This window comes from Moschus berezovskii, chromosome 12 (assembly GCF_049115385.1).
Source record: "Moschus berezovskii isolate FMDL1 chromosome 12, NW_MosBer_1.0, whole genome shotgun sequence".
Taxonomy (NCBI): Eukaryota; Metazoa; Chordata; class Mammalia; order Artiodactyla; family Moschidae; genus Moschus; species Moschus berezovskii.
Window position 1 is genome coordinate 85,820,691 of NC_142471.1, and position 16,897 is coordinate 85,837,587.

A 16,897-nucleotide genomic window follows, 5' to 3' on the forward strand; every position below is an offset into this window, starting at 1 on the left:
AATCTTTTTACCCCTCAGTTTTATAGCATTCAGTGTCTCAGCCACTAGAAATAGAAGTGGTGACAGAAAATTATTTTCAGAGTATGCTTAAACTTTATTACTCATAGTTCTTCCCTGAGGGAAATAGTTTCTGGAAAAACCTACCAAGTATTGATAATGCTGCATTTAATGATAAATTTGTTTCATAGTGGCTTAAAAGTATTAAAATCTTTTTAGAGAAGGTTACTTTATAATTGTATGGTTCTAATCTCTTAAGTGAGTTCATGACTGATTTAAAGAAGGCAGAAAATATTGCTGGATGTTTGATACAGCCTATTCAAACTTTTAAGCCTAATTATTTCATAAAATTTGCATTTAAAAGGATTTTTATTTCTTTAACTTACTTATTTGGCTTGCCTACTCCAGAGCAAATGAGCTTAGTAGTTACAACTGGCAGGCTCAGTTGCCCCATGGCATATGGGATCTTAGTTCCCTGACCAGGGATCAAACCTGAGTTCCCTACATTGCAAGGCCTGCAAGGTGGATCCTTAACCACTGGACCACTAGTGAAGTGAAAGTCTCTCAGTCGTGTCTGACTTCTTGCAGCCCCATGGACTGTTGCCTGCCAGGCTCCTCTGTCTATGGAATTCTCCAGGCCAGAATCCTGGAGTGGGTTGCTGTTCCCTTCTCCAGGGGATCTTCCCAACCCAGGTCTCCTGCATTGCAGGTGGATTCTTTACCATCTGAGCCACCAGGAAAGTCCCCAAAAATGTCTTCTTAAAATATGAGCAAACTTGAACAGACTTTAGCAAATAAAGGACAGATACTTTCTCAGCTGCATGTAAAGGCTGGAGTTTGAAGGTTTGTGGAGACAGGGCCTCCCCATCACCAGGACGCTTTCACCGCCTGCTTCTCCTTGGAAGTGTTGGCCTCTGTGAACGTCGAATTGTGGGTGTTGGTGGTTCTGGACTCCCCTCCTCATAGCTTCATCACCATAGAGGTAAAGGAATCTACCTAATAGGTCCAGTTAAGAAACTTAAGGAAGGATTTTATTTGACCTGACTTGAGTCTCAAGTCCATTCTGGACCAATATCACTGCCTGGGGAGTGGGGTGTGGTTTGATTGACCCAGTCCAGGTTACATGCCATCTCCTTTGTTACCCAGAGGGTTGTTGTGGTAATCCACAGTGTGCATCATTCATGCCAGAAGGCCAGAAAGCACTGATTAAGGAAGAGATTGGGGGGGAAAAAAATCTCATAATCTCCTTCAGTTCAGTTCAGTTCAGTTCAGTCGCTCAGTCATGTCCGACTCCGCGACCCCATGAATCACAGCACGCCAGACCTCCCTGTCCATCACCAACTCCTGGAGTTCACTCAAACTCATGTCCATCGAGTCAGTGATGCCATCCAGCCATCTCATTCTCTGTCGTCCCCTTCTCCTCCCGCCCCCAACCTTTCCCAGCATCAGAGTCTTTTCCAGTGAGTCAACTCGTCGCATGAGGTGGCCAAAGTATTGCAGTTTCAGCTTTAGCATCAGTCCTTCCAATGAACACCCTTCAGTTCAGTTCAGTTCAGTTCAGTTGCTCAGTCGTGTCTGACTCTTCGTGACCCCATGAATCACAGCACGCCAGGCCTTCCTGTCCATCACCAACTCCCGGAGTTCACTCAAACTCATGTCCATCAAGTCGGTGATGCCATCCAGCCATCTCATTCTCTGTCGTCCCCTTCTCCTCCCACCCCCAATCCCTCCCAGCATAACCATGACTAATTACCATAAGCAGTTTGAACAAGGCCTTCTGGACTCTTGAGCATATATTTACATATCTATTTTAATAAAAATGAAAAATACTAGAACATTATACGGGAACCCTTGACTTATGATGGGGTTACGTCCTGATTAACGCATTATAACCTGAAAATACCCAAAGTCAAAAATGCGTTTAATACACCTAACCTGCCCAGCATCAGAACATTAAACATTAAATGTGCTCAGAACACTTAACATTAGCCTACAGTTGGGCAGAATTACCCAACACAGAGCCCATTTTTTAAATAGGCTGCCATAACAAACTGTCACAACCTGGGTGGTCTTAATCACCATAAACTTACTGTCTCACAGTTCTGGAGGCTGGAAGTCCATGACTCAGGTGTCAGCAGGGCCTTGCTCCCCTCTGGAGCCCTGTAGGGACACCCTTTCTTGCCTCTTTCCCTTCTGATGGTTTGCCAGCACTGGTTAGCATCCTTTGGTTTAAGTGTGCTTCACCCCCCAACCCCATTCTTCCATTTTCATGTGGCCACCTCCCTTTGTCTTCATGTCACTTCCCTGTCTCTGTGTCCAGGTTTCTCCTTTTTATAATGACACCAGTCACTGGATTTAGGGCCCACGTTAATGCTGTAATGATTCTATTTCCAAAGAAAGTCTGAGGTACTGGTACAATTCTCTTTGGGGGGAACACATTCAATCCATAATATTGGACCTGTAGGCAGTTTTTCACTCTATTAAGCAATCCAATGATAAACAGTTCTAAACGAATTTTCTGTGAACATTTTTTATTCTTTCTTGCAGTTACATAAGTGGAAGTATTTATAGCTGGGCCTAAAGCTGTGAACACAAGAATGTTAATAGTTATTTCTTCTTGCCCCTGGAAAGTTTGTACTCCCACTGGCAGCTTATAAGACTGCCTCTCTCTCTTCTCCCTTGCTAGTACTATCATTATTGTTTAGAAATGTCATATTCTTACTTTTATAACTTCTTCTAAAGAAATAATTTTTTCACATGCAAATAGGAGTTTTTAATTTTTTTTTTTTTTAGTATTTTTATTTATATATGTGCTAACTGTATCTCACTGTGTTTCTTTGAGCACTAGAGAGGTTAGATGTTTTGTTTTCTGGTTTTTATGCTTTTTTCCAATGATGTACTAGTGTACCTATTTTTCCATTGGGTTGCTTTTCTCTTTACTGGTACTGAAGAATTCTTTATATATTAGGGATATTGGCCCCTTCATGTGAATATTTTTTCCAGTTTATAATTTTTTTAACCTTATTTTTCTCCCTGGAACTGAGGGAAGATGCATAATACTGAGAGCACCTCCTTTGTGGTCCCCATCAGTGGCAGAAACTATTGAATTTGAAAATTTAGGGGCAAACTAAGGGATGTGAAGTCTAGACTTCGTTAGAAGGGCAGCCTAGTTAGTACAAAGAGCTTTGAATTTGGGGTTAGACGTCATTCTGGAACTCACCATGTGCTCCTGGCTAAGTGCCGTCACCCACTTGGGCTTCACTGTCTTTGTCTGATACGTGGGCATGAGGGTCCCTGCCATGCCCTCTGCTCTCAGTGGACCTATGTCATGCCCTTGATTATGCCATTCATTGTTCTTCATCCTCAGGATACTGAAATGATGAAGACATAAGTTCTGTCACTGAGCAGCAAACAAAAGAGCTTTGTAAACTACAGAGAGCTGTCCGAATGTGGGTGCTTTCTCTTATGCTAACAGTTCTCTGTGAGCCGAAAGGCTCCATGTGAACTTCCCCTACACAGGAGCTCTTTGGGGATAAATCATCTTTCTAATGGAGAGAAACATGCCTAATGAATGAGGATGGTAGTTATAATAGAAGTCACAGTCATTGAATGCTTACGTGGATTTGGTTATTAAGTGTGGTTTTTCAACCACATTGTGAGTTTGGCATTGTCATGATGCCCATTTTATAGATGAGGAAACCGAGGTGGAGGCAAGAGAGATTGAGAAACTTGCCTGAAGACACACAGTGGGGAGTGGAGTCAGGGCTCAAACCCAGGCAGTTTGATTCTAGAGTCTGCAGTTTTGACCACATTTATAACTAACATAGAGGTGATACTTCTGTACACTATATATTTTATGCTTTATACAATAAGTGAAAGTCTAGTTAGAGGATGTAATTGTGTATAAAGATTTCAGAGGGAAATTTTTTGGTCCTTTTGTGCTAGCAGCAGCTGTCCATTACAGTGATCATTAGCATCGTAAGCCACACCTTGCAGAGCATCATCTGTATTGGGGTGCTTTTAATTAAGTGCAGTTTTAGTTGAACCTTTGATATTTGTATTTCATGACACTGAAATGACTGTCTTTCATTGTTTTCTGATTCTTCCTAGGTTTCTGTTGTTTACAGCTCCTTAGACTTTGAACCAGAGATTTTCTTTGCCTTGGGATCTCCAATTGGTATGTTTCTCACTATTCGAGGAGTGGATAGGATAGATGAAAACTACAGGCTTCCTACCTGCAAAGGATTCTTCAATATTTATCACCCCGTGAGTGACTTGCATTTACTTCTGCTTTGAGGAAGACAAAGCACTAGTCCTCTTTATCCTGATAGAGTCTCAGATTCTTATTTCTTAGGAATTAACACTGATTTTGATTTTGTACAACTCAGCCCTCTGACCTAAAACATACAGTCTGATACTTTGCAATAAACTTTTTACCAGAAAGCCTTTGTTCAAGGAAATGATTCTTTTGTTTTGTTTGCAAAGTAATTTTCTCCACAAACTGAAAAGTCGTCTTATAATTACCGGTATTTGAATAAGGTGTGAATTAAAAATCTCTGGTTTGTGAGTTATTTGTTTTCTCACTTAACTAAGATACATAACTCTAAACAGCTTTTCATGAATTTCTGATTCTTCTGTTTGTAGCTTGACCCAGTGGCATACCGATTAGAACCTATGATTGTGCCAGATTTGGACCTAAAGGCAGTTCTCATTCCACATCACAAAGGCAGAAAAAGACTTCACTTAGGTAAAGAGAAAGTGCTGGTAAAACTCATTTCCTTCCTGTCATTTTGTGACCTTTCATTTAATGATTTGTGTTCTTCCTGCTGTTTGTAATAAGTTAGAGCATTTTAACACGAAGCTCTTATTTAAGTGCCTACTACTACGTTCAGAACCTGTTTACTAAGTATTTGGAGGAGCTATGAAGTTACAAAAGAGTTTCTTCTCCTTGATGATTTCTTCTTGATAATATTTGATATTTGTTGATATAATTGTTGATATAATGAGGAATGGGAGAAGTTGGTGATAAAGTGAGATGCATACATTTTGATAAAATTTGGTAAAAGTTTTTGAAATTGGGAAGCAGTTATTTTTGAACTAAAGACCAAACCACCAAGAAATAAATTTGATGCTCAGTCATGTGAGCTGTTTTTTCCTTGGTAACTATAAATAAACTCTTTCTTTTAAAAAAATTTTATTGAACAAAATGGATTGATAATAATTCCAAGTAGGGTTTAGGTTTCTTTTACGCCTATTAATGGTGTATATTACTCTTATTCATAGATTTAAAAGAAGGAAAAGTGATCATGCCCTCTTATTTAAATTTTTGTTCTTTTTTTTTCTTTAAGCTTGCATCATGCTTTTCAGACGTAATTAACTTTTGAAGTTAAAATGAGAAACTTGATACTTTGATGTTCTTAAGATTTGGAATTAAAATATGATTTATTAGACAAAAGTAGAAAAAGTAAAGGGGCAGTAGTTTCTTCATTTTTAAATTAGGAGTTTAAATTGTGATTATATCAGAATCTCAAATTCTCAAAACCATTCACCAATACATATTAGAAAAACAGTCATCTTTTTAGTATTGTGGGCCCATTTTTGACTTATAGTATAAAAAAAGGCCCATAAATGTGCTTATACATTGTTATGGTATTTGAATTTTTTTTTTTTTTTTTTGAGAGAGGAAATGTATAGGTTTAGGCTGGATCAAGTTTAGTCATTAAAAAAATGATAGAGTAAGACTCCACAGAACATTTTAACATGTTGAGTGTTCTTGGCTGAGAAACTCCCATGTATTTGACATTTAAAAGAATAGTAAGAGGTCTTATCCAGTCTGAGAATAGTGTAACTTGTGTTTTAATTTTTGTGGTACAGAATTTTACCCAGTAACTAATACCTTGTTATGTCTTAATCTCTTTAGAGTTGAAAGAAAGTCTCTCTCGTATGGGATCTGATTTGAAGCAGGGTTTCATTAGTTCTCTGAAAAGTGCTTGGCAGACATTAAACGAGTTTGCCCGTGCTCATACCTCTTCAACTCAGTTGCAAGAAGAATTGGAGAAGGTTGCCAATCAGATCAAAGAAGAAGAAGAAAAGCAAGTAGTTGAAGGTAAATTTGACATTTAAGGCATTTTCCAGTGCAAAAATTATTTGTGAACAAAGCACACATAAATTGTTTGATGATGCTTTTCCATTATAGTCCTTTTTGTTGAAATGTAGAGGCTCTTCCTATAAAGGAAAATCTGTTTGTACAAACTGTACTTCAAAATGCATGTCATCCTTTCTTTTTAAACTAGGTTTTGGGCTGATAGTTGCAGGTTTTACTCTGCTGCTGTTTAGTTGCTAAGTCGTGTCTGACTCTTTGCAACCCCATGGACTGTAGCCCACCAGGCTCCTGTCCATGGGATTCTCCGGGCAAGAATACTAGGGTGGGTTGCCATTTCCTCCTCCAGGGGATCTTCCTGACCCAGGGATTGAGCCTGCTTCTCCTGCATCTCCTACACTGGCATGAAGATTCTTTACCACTGAGCCACCTGGGAAGCCCAGGTTTTACTGTACAGGCTTTAAATTTTGTTGAGATTTTTAAGGCCAGAATGGAATGTCGGAGTTGAGAACTAAGTTGGTATTCAGGCATCTGAATGACCCCCTGGTTCTGTGTCTGACTGTGTCACTGTAGACTCTACATGCAATGTCAAGTCGTTGTGCCGTGATGTTTTTGATTCTTTCAGGTTCTAATTCTGTTTCCTTTCTCTCTGCAATGCTCTCTCACCCCTTTTCTTCAAAACTCCTGTCAGCTGGTTGGCTCTCTCTCCTCTCTCCCGGGCAGCCAGCCCCTCTCCCCCTGGCTCTTTGGAGGAATGGGAAGTGAGCCTGGTAGCTCCCCAGGCTGCTGCGTGTGTCAAGCAATTTTCTCTTGAGCCCAGAAAGTCAGCTAAAGTCAAAGGATAATGATTAAGTGATTGACTTTGATATTGAAATGGTTTGAATTCTAGCAGAAAAGATTGTTGAAAGTCCAGATTTTTCCAAGGATGAGGACTACTTAGGAAAGGTTGGAATGTTGAACGGAGGCCGTCGAATTGACTACGTTCTTCAAGAAAAGCCAATAGAGAGTTTTAATGAATATCTTTTCGCACTTCAGAGTCACTTATGCTATTGGTAAGTATTTTCACCTTTGATATTGTTCATGTGGTCTTTAGGTGCCAGCACATACTCCAGTTCTGTGAGATTCTTGCTGAATTAGCATTTATTACGGAATATTAATTTGAATGCCCATATATTCAAAATCAGTATTTTTCCCCATTAGCTTAGTTATCCACCAGATGGCAGTATGTCACCTGCTTTGGACGGAAGGCCTTTGGTTCTTACACATGTTGTTGGGATGCCTTTCAGAATGGGAGTGGAAGGGACTTTGAGCGCCATCCTTTCACATATCCTCTGTCACCAAGGAGAACGGCAGCACAGCTGTTTTGTTGCTGATCAGCTTTTATCCATTTTTTAAGGACAGCTCTGAGATTATACAACTTTGTTTTCATTTGCCCTCCTTAGGTAGAGTTGCATAGAACCAAAGCTGCCTTTCCACCTTTATGCATAGAGGTTAATTTCTTATTATCTCTTAAGTAAGTGTACTTTTATTTTTAATAGGGAATCAGAAGATACTGCTCTGTTATTACTTAAAGAAATTTATCGAACAATGAACATTAGTCCAGAACAGCCCCAGCATTGATTGGACTTCAGCTTCACTGTGTGAGTTTATCTTTATTTTGTGTATAAATTCTGAAGTCTTCATTCTGAGGCTTTTTTTTTTTTTTTGGCTGCACCCTGCAACATGTAGGATCTTAGTTCCTTGACCAGGGATCAAACCTGGGCCCCCTTTGTTGGGAGTAGAGTCTTAACTCCTGGACCACCAGGGGAGTCCCATGTCTTTCTCTTCCTCTCTTAGTCACCTGGCAAAATCTTAATCCTAGTAAACCCAGTTGTCTCTTACTCTGAACCTCACCCGAGTAGCAGCACATGGCCAGAAAAGAGTCAGGCAATTATGCTAACTGTACTCGCTTCAAATCTATGACCAAACCAATGGGCAGTCAAGCCTGCAGTATAGTTCTGCCACACTTGGCTGGTAAATTCCCTTCCCCACACCCTGAGGTGACTGTTATTTTGCTCCTCTCTCCTCACGTTTCCCACAGCCCTTGACCGTGACCCTACTCTCACACACTTTGGAGAGAAGCCAGAGAACCCCGCTCTGACCACCGCCAAATTTACCCACCCTTCTAACCTTTATATCTGTGATTTTCCCACATTCACCCACCCAGCATCTATCCATCATTTGCTGAGCACTTTACTTACCTGCTGAGTGCCTAGACCCTGAGGGTCACAGCAATGGACTACACAGTCTCTGCCCTCAAGGATCTTCTTTCCTCTAGGGGAGGACAGACAGTAAATAAACAATGGAAGTGAGTCAGATGGTTAAAAATAGAGCAGCAGGATAAGGGGGAGAGGGAATACCTTTGAGATGGGAACAAGTTGCTATTGTATATAAAGTGGCAGGGGACATCCTTAATGATAGAATGTCATTGGAGCAACTGAGCCAGGTGGATATCTGGGGAAAGAAGATCATCTCAGATAGAATATATATCAGAATAAAAGAGCTGCCTCATTCTTTTTAGTGATTGTGTCATATTTCATTGTCTATTCCACCACAGTTTGTTTTAACCATTCCTTACTGTTGGGCATATAGGTTTACTAGTATGAACAGTGCTTCAGAGATACATTATAGTTAATAGTTGTATTTTATTCATTGTTCTTTTTATTAAAATCCCTAATTTATCTACCATTGTTGCATGTTTAGGTGATTTTCCAATTTTTCTCTATTATAAATAATTCTTAACATGTAGTTGTACATACTTTTTGTGCATCTCTGACTGTTTGCTTGGCCTAAATTCCTAGAAGAAGCATTGTTAAATCTAAGAGTTGTCACATTTTAAAAAGATTTTGATCTGTATTTATTGGGAAGTTATATTTCAGAAGGGTTGCAGAAGTTTCATAGCTACTGTCAGTATAAGTGCTAGTTTTTCTCTACTCTTGTCCATATTGGTTATTACTGTTTTTTAAAGTTTTGCTAATTTGATAGCTAGAAATTGTTATGCACACATGCTGAGTCTCTTCATTCATGGCCGACTCTGCAGTCCTATGGACTGTACCCCTCCATCTCCCCAGGCAAGAGTACTGGAGTGGGGTGCCATGCCTTCATCCAGGAGATCTTTCCCACATAGATCAAACCCGTGTCTCTTCTGTCTCCTTCATTGGCAGCCTGGTTCTTTACCACTAGCGCTACCTGGTTGTTACAGCATTGTTTCATTTTGCATTTCTGTTACTAGTGAAATTTAGCATGTTTAGTGTTTTTCACTGTCCATTTCTTGTTTTGTCAGTTGGCTGTTTTTCACCCTTATGCTTTTTTCTGGAGGTGGCGGGGTATGATATTTTTGCTTCTTATTGATTTATAGTTTTGATAGTTAAAGAAATTAATATTTTGTCATTACAGGTTTTATTTTTTTGAGTTTGGCATTTGCCTTCTAATAAATAAATACCCCCTTTTATTTTTTGGGGGTAGGATCAGGGAGCATGTTTTAAAAATGTGCAGGCCAGTCTTTTAATATTATTTAGGTAGTTACATTTATTTTATTTTAGTTTTTATATGGTTTTGTTTTTTCACCTGACTTTATAGTTTTGAAGGATATGGTATAGAGAGGAAAATACTTAATCTTTTTGCCTGTGCCATATATTGAATAATGTACCTTTTTGTTGTTGGTTTGATGATTTTATCATGTGCTGTTGACTTTTTTTATTCATATACCCAATATTTGTTTTCTAACATCTTTTATATTGAGTTATTTATCTGTCTACCATATTTTACTGATTTCAAACATATTTTTTGCATTTCAGCATCTTTACATTTGGAATGCATCTTAAAAAGCAGCTGTTGCCTTAATGAAAGTTGAGTTCTCCCTGAGAGGGTTTGAGTTTTCTTTTACCAGTCACTGGGGGGCACTGTTAGTCTGAGTCTTACGAAACTAACCGCTTGAGATTTTCTTGGCCTGTGCTGATAGTGTGCACTCAGGTCATAAAATCTGTAGGCTGGTGGGGGTGGAGGCACCAGGTCAATATCAAGGAATTTCCCCTCCTTGTTGTCAGAAGTGGTCTGCAGCATCTTTGCTTTCTTTCTGGAGGAAGCATTATTATTTTTATTATTATATTTTTACCCCTCTTCGAGGCTGTTTGGGATTTGATATCCCCACTTTTTGTGAGGGTCTCTGTGCCTTTTAGACTCCCTAAACCGGGCATCTTTTCTTTACATGATGCATAAAACAATGTTGCATCTTACAGTTGACACTGTCTTAGATTCAGTGAAAGTTTTTAATATCTGATGGTCCAATTTCTTAGGATACCATTGTCTTGGCTATTATTTCAAATGAATTTTGAAATGATTTAACTTTCCCTGACATTCTTTCTGCACAAAACAAAGCAGAACAAACAAAATCAAACCATAGCAGTTCTAGGACTGTGACATCATCACCTGCTCTGAAAAATTAAGACCCTTTCATCTTACACATGATTTGTTCTCTGTAATTGTTTTATTTCTTCTTATACATGGTTGTAAAACTTAAGCAAGAGCTTAGTTCCTAACAGTATACTGACACTATAAAATAATTTAAAATCTTAATAGGTCCTTCTATACGTGGTTCATTCAAGCATCGACAGTTTTGCTGAATTTTTTTTCTGTCCTTTAATTTTAGAATCACTCTTTAAAAAGCCTCAGATTAACCTGACAGATAATTCACCTTATGTTTTATCTTTTATTTTTTGTACTCATTTTGTTATAAAGATTATTAAACTAGTTAACCTCACTGAACACTCCCTGATGCCCGTCTGTCCCTCCAGAAGGCCTGTCTGAGGACTTTGTGTTCATGGGCCGTGTTCTCCCAGGCAGTTTGCAGTGTGTGTTTGTTGCTTGACAGTGTGTTCTTTTATTTCAGAAAGGAATGACAATGAGTTTTTGTGTTATGTCTATAAGTTTGTAAAGTTGACCCAGGATTCTTTTTTTCTTTTCAAGACTCTCTTGTCTTTACAGAAGCTTGCAGTCTAAATTACAGTGCTGAGAAAATCCTCAGAGGACATTCCCAGTCCGCTCCTGGGATGGCTGACAGAAACGTGATTCATCGACAGTTCCTGTGCTGTCATTCTTAGATGTAGGGGTTCATTTTAAAGAAAACATGCAGAACAAAAAGACAGTGAAAAAAATCAGTACCACATTTGGACTGTGTAGTTGAGAAAAAGAAATGTTTAAAATGATGCAGTTTAAAACTCCTCAGATCAGTTTAATTGTACAGTTGTCAAAGTAATATGTGATATCAATGAAGAATATTTGTTGCATGCAATCGGTTGTTTCTTTTTCCTAAAAAACTATTGTTAGTGGTCTATTAAACTTGCATTTTAAAATTAATGTAGTATGTTCTACAGACTTCTCAAGAAACTATAATACAGTTTTTAAAAATATATGTTCAACTTTTTAAATGTGAATTATAGTTTGGGCTGCTTTAATGCAGGGTTATTTGTATTTGTTAAGCGGAAGTAACCCAAATCACTTCTGTTCCAAGCTCTGCTGTGGTCTGGGAGCCTTCCAGGCCGTTGCTGGGAGGAGAATGGTGAGAGGAAGTGAGACACTCCTCACTTCACGGAAGTCCTGTGAACGCTGTCCCAGCGGCGCTTCTGCTAGCAGCAGGGAGCAAGCGAGAAGTTTCCCCATTTGTCACTATGGTAGCTGTGCAGTCGCCTTATTGCTGAAGTTACAGTTAATGTGAGAACCACAGTAGAGTTTTTTTGGGTTTTGGGTTTTTTTGCCTTGTATTAATTTCACTTATACCAAAGTATTGAAAGTATGAACTTCTAGACTGTAGCTTTACTTCATGAAAAGACTGTTCTGTGATATTTTACTTTGTTTTACTGTAACTTCAGTTATCTAAATATTTTCCTAGTATTCCATGGGAATGCTGATTTGCGTTTGTTATGCAGTAGGGACGTTTGACACTGTTTACATAGTTCTCATGGAACAGAGAATTTTTTGAAAGCCACATATGATACACATTTTTTGTGTATATATATTAGTGTGAATAAAACAGTAACATCAGTGCATTTTTCTAAAGCAGAAAACTTCTGTAATTTTCTTGTCTTCCTTAAAAGTATTCCTTTGAGTTCAGTGTTCATTTTCTTTTCGTTGTGAGCACCTGCTCTATAGTTAATGTCTAACTATAGCATTTGCTCCTAATAATAGAATTAGGACAGTAGAGGTTTTGAACTGCGGCTGACCCCAGACAACATATGTTCCAACCACCTTATTCTGCATCCAAGGACACAACACTAAATGCCTTTCTCAGGCTGCTGGTGGCAGATCTGGGCTACAGTACGGTTCCACCCACTCCCTTTTGGCCTTCATTTCTCGACACCAGTGCTATTACTTTTCACTTAATTTCCTCCTAACTTCCCCAACTGATGAAATAAAGAAAAATAAGAGTTATTTATGTATATTTTAATAAAATCCAGTTTGATTTTTCAACTTACAACTGGTTTTGCCTGTATTATTCAACCTATGTTTTGTGAACATTGAGCAGAGGAGAAACTCTTGAACTAGTGTCCATAGTAGAAACATACACCAGCACAGTTTTAGGAATCTTGTGATTTTAACACTTCAGAAGATATAAAGTAGAATTTGGGGGGTGGGGGCCATGTATTTATATCTTCAGTTTCTTAAAAAAACAAATCTAAAGTCAAAACGGTCTGAGGGCAGAGTCTCTTTATTAGCATATTGTTCACTGTTATAACCACCCTGCCTGGCACAGTCTTGTCACAAAGTGAGGCACTCTCCAAATATTTGTTGAATAAAATTTAAAAAATCAGAAGTAGAATTAAATAAGAGACCTTAGAATGACTGTTCAGACCAAACCCTTTACAAATTACATATTTTCTTTAATTTTGCTTTCTTTGTAATATATTTATTATTTTTGTCTGCGCAGGTGTTTGTTGCTGCTCTTGGGCTTTCTCTAGCTGCGGTGCAAGGCTTTCTAATTGTTATGACTTCTCTCGTTGCAGAGCATGGATGGGCTCTAGGTGCTCAGGCTTTAGTAGTTGTGGCCCACGGGCTTAGTTGCCCTGAGGCATGTGGAATCTTCCCAGACCAGGGATCGAACCTGCGTTCCCTGCACTGCAAAGGTGAATTTTTAAGCCCTGGACCACCAGGAAAGCTCCCCATTTAAAAATTTTAGATGAGAGTGTAGCTGTTGAGTAAAGCTTGACCTCCTCCTTTCCCCCAGCAGCTCGTCCTCTCCTAGGACCCTCCTACCCAGCCCTAACCTGGGTTGATGCTCTCATTTTCTTCCAGTGAGGGAAGTCAAGTCTCTAGTGATACTAAAATTGTTTCATATGCAGAGTTTGGGACTAAAGTTAAAAAGCATCAGTGTCTGAAATTGAAGGTCAAAGAGTTGTTGTAAAACCAGTAAGGACAACCTAGGTCTGGTTTGTTAACGTGGCCGTAGTGAAAGGAAAGTTATCTTCCAAGTCTGATGGGCCTGTGTGTTTTGTGATTTCACCGGATAAGGAGTTTTCTCAAAACCAGAGTGTGGCTATAGTATTGATAAAAGAAAACTTGACAGGTTATATTGATTTTTGAGGTAAGTCTTGGGAAAGGTGGGCTTTACAGAGACACTTGAAAACGAGGACAGAGAGTGTCGACAGTGCTCTCCTGGCGAGGATGATCCTCTATTCAACACAGCGACTCACAGCACTGTAAACAGAGTGCTGGAGATGAGCACTGTCCTGGCAGTTCCAGAGTCGTCGATCTTGGTATTTATTTTACTGTTTCAGGTTTTTGACTTGAGGCATCTAACTTCCTGAGTGTTGAGCCTCGTTTCACTGAACATCATTCTCGTGGTGACTTGTTTTCCACGTAGATCTTCCCGTCTGGAAAGAGGGTGCTTTGAGCTGCAGACACTGGATGCTCTGGTTTTACTCCAAGTTAATGGTTCTCATTGTGACAATAATTTGGCGCTGGTTAGTATGAGTTATTAATAGTTCCCCAGGGCAGGTCCTCTAAGGCGAATTGATAGAATTTGGTTCCTTTATGAGTTATGACAAACCTAGGCAGCATACTAAAAGTAAGAGACTTTACTTTGCTGACAAAGTGTCTGTCTAGTCAAAGCTATGGTTTTTCCAGTAGTCATGTATGAATGTGAAAGTTGGACCGTAAAGAAGGGTGAACACCAAAGAATTGATGCTTTTGAGCTGTGGTGTTGGAGAAGACTCTTGAGAGTCCCTTGGACTGCAAGGAGACCAAACCAGTCCATCCTAAAGGAAATCAGTCCTGAATGTTCATTGGAAGGACTGATGCTGAAGCTGAGGCTTCAATACTTTGGCCACCTGATGCGAAGAGCCAATTCATTAGAAAAGACTCCGATGCTGGGAAAGATTGAAGGCAGGAGGAAAAGGGGACGACAGAGGATGAGATGGTTGGATGACATCGCCGACTCCACGGACATGAGTTTGAGCAAGCTCCGGGAGATGGTGAAGGACAAGGAGGCCTGGCGTGCTGCAGTCCGTGGGGTCACAGAGTCACATGGCTGAGCAACTGAACAACGAGCTGAGGTGCTGACATAGCATTTCTACTCTTGTCCGTCTCCCTGCAAAGCACCAGAGGGACCGCCAGTTGACCTGTCTCCTTGCTCTTTCTATAAGACTTCCAACAGGTATCAGTCTTTTTCTTGTATTTCACCTCTAAAGTGAGCTTTCCAGAATCTTGACAGTATGTTAAAGAACTCTGGTGCCCACCTCCCTTTGTGTCCAAGCTCTCTACCTCTTAGCTGTGGGACCCGTGCAAGGTCGTTTTCTCCTAAGCTCTTGGCAAAGTGTTTCTGATCAATTTCCTCTTTCATGAAATTCCTCAACGTCACAGTTGTTGTGAAGCTTAAACGAAAATATGAGTAAGAGTATAGTGGTTCTGGGCTTCAGTAAGCACTCAGAACATTAGCTAATTATCACTACTGTTGCTTTCTATCATGAGCGCTCAGGTTCAGGAAAGACCCGCGTCTTTATGCCACTTGCAGTCCTCCCTGGGCTGCACTTGGCCAGGTTTCTTGTCTCTGAGGGATGCCAGGAGGGCGAGCATCCTCCACAGATGCCAGGTGACTGGGGAGGACACAGGAAATGTGGAGCCAGTTGGGGTGGGGCTAGGGGCGGAGTTGGTAATGCTCATGAGTCTGTCTTCATGCAGGTCAGTGGGACTCTTAGAAAGCACCTTTGAATAACTTCTGCGTGCCCTGATTGTCTAAGCGCCTTTTGGTGTGAGGGTCGAAAAAACACGTTTTCCTTCCTAAATTCTGCCTTCTTTTCTACCCGATATTTTATTTTCCTGCTTTAAAACACCAACTCTGCTGCAGATTTTCTCAAACCTATTGGCCCCACGGACAGAAGAGCCTGGCGGGCTACATCCCATGGGGTCGCAAAGAGTCAGACAAGACAAGTGACTTGGCATGCATGCAGCATTGGCCCCACAGAGCTCTGAGAGTGACGTCATGTTGTTAACACTAGTGGGCGCTCGTGAGGCAGTGCGGCCTCTTCATTTCATGCTTCCTTCTTGCAAGTCTCAAAGCAAGTGAAACGCGTTTAGACAGTATTCACACTTCATGACAGTAAGCGGTCACAGTATATGTTTAACACAGGAAACCTCAGAGTGACCTATAGAACAGACCAGGGATTAGCGAGGATGCATCCTGGAGACAGTGGCCAGTGCTGCATATTTGCTAGGGGCTGAGCTGCAGTTCAGGTTCATGGACAGGTGGAATCGTTGTACCGGGGGTGACCCACTGTGTTTTTCTTTCACTTATCCTATTAAAGAACAACTTTTGAAAAGTTTTATCGTAGAGATTTTCATATAGTCCAAAGTGTGGAGAATGGTGTAATGAATTGCCATGGGTGGACCCCTGCCCTCGCCTCTGGTGGTGCCGGGGTCTACCTCTCTGTCACCTAAAAGGCAGGTGAGCAGTGGCAGCCAGGGCCAAGCGGGGAAAGAGAGTGCATTCAAGTGCATTCAAGACGTGGAAAGACCTGAGCGGGAAACGGCATCACACAGTGGGGCAACTGGAAGAGTAGGTCGTGCATGAAACACGGTAACAGCTGTTTGAATGTGTTGAGTACAGTTTTCATTCAAATTGGTTTGAAGACAACATTTCTGGTGGTGCTGTTTCTTTCTGTAAGCCTCTTGCTGGCGCTTGCTCTTGCTGAAAGGAACGTGGTTCGGAATATTGGACAGTGCTCACTACCAGCTGAGAGGTGCTCCTCTTCTCCTGCTCCTCTCGGAGCCTGTGCCCAGCTCTCTCTGAGACCCGCCTGCTACTCTTTCCAAGGAGTGTTTATCAGCCAGTAGGTAAAAAACTGTTTCGGAGAGCACTTCTCACTCTTGGAGAAGCTTCATGTGAAAGAGGCTGTAATAGTTCTGAATGTTACTCCTTAGAATAGAACTGCGGAGAGGAATTTGTGTTTTGGGGTGTGGACTGTGTTTCAGGCGCTGTGCAAACTCTTCCATGTCTACAGAAACCCGATGGGAGTAGGTTTATTCTTCCATTTTATGGATGAGAGAACCGAGGCTCACAGAAGCTAGCCATCTTGCCAGGGCCACACAGTTAATGGCAGGGAAGAATAAAGTGTACTGAAGACTCAAAAATAGAAGGAGATCTCTTCTATAGAAAGATGCTTGCAAATTGCCTCTTTTTGAAACACCTAGGCAGTAACAACACTACCTCCCCTTGCTTTTCTTTTTTCCTCCCACAAACAAAAGCATTTTCAAAGAATCCTTTGAAAGAAA

The 16,897-nt window shown here is 40.5% G+C and overlaps 1 protein-coding gene across 5 annotated transcripts in view; it reads left to right on the forward strand.

Annotated features, from left to right (window-relative positions):
* SEC23IP (SEC23 interacting protein) overlaps positions 1 to 11,629 on the forward strand; it is a 36,830-nt gene extending 25,201 nt beyond the window's left edge. For 2 of the 5 annotated variants that reach the window (XM_055424523.2, XM_055424528.2), the window contains 6 exons: positions 4,108 to 4,263; positions 4,642 to 4,744; positions 5,918 to 6,103; positions 6,987 to 7,149; positions 7,636 to 7,737; positions 11,102 to 11,629. In XM_055424523.2, the coding sequence (XP_055280498.1) occupies positions 4,108 to 4,263; positions 4,642 to 4,744; positions 5,918 to 6,103; positions 6,987 to 7,149; positions 7,636 to 7,717 (690 nt within the window). In that variant the 3' untranslated portion in view covers positions 7,718 to 7,737; positions 11,102 to 11,629. The other 3 variants (XM_055424524.2, XM_055424527.2, XM_055424526.2) reach the window with 3 other exon arrangements.
* Positions 11,630 to 16,897: the final 5,268 nt, after the last annotated feature.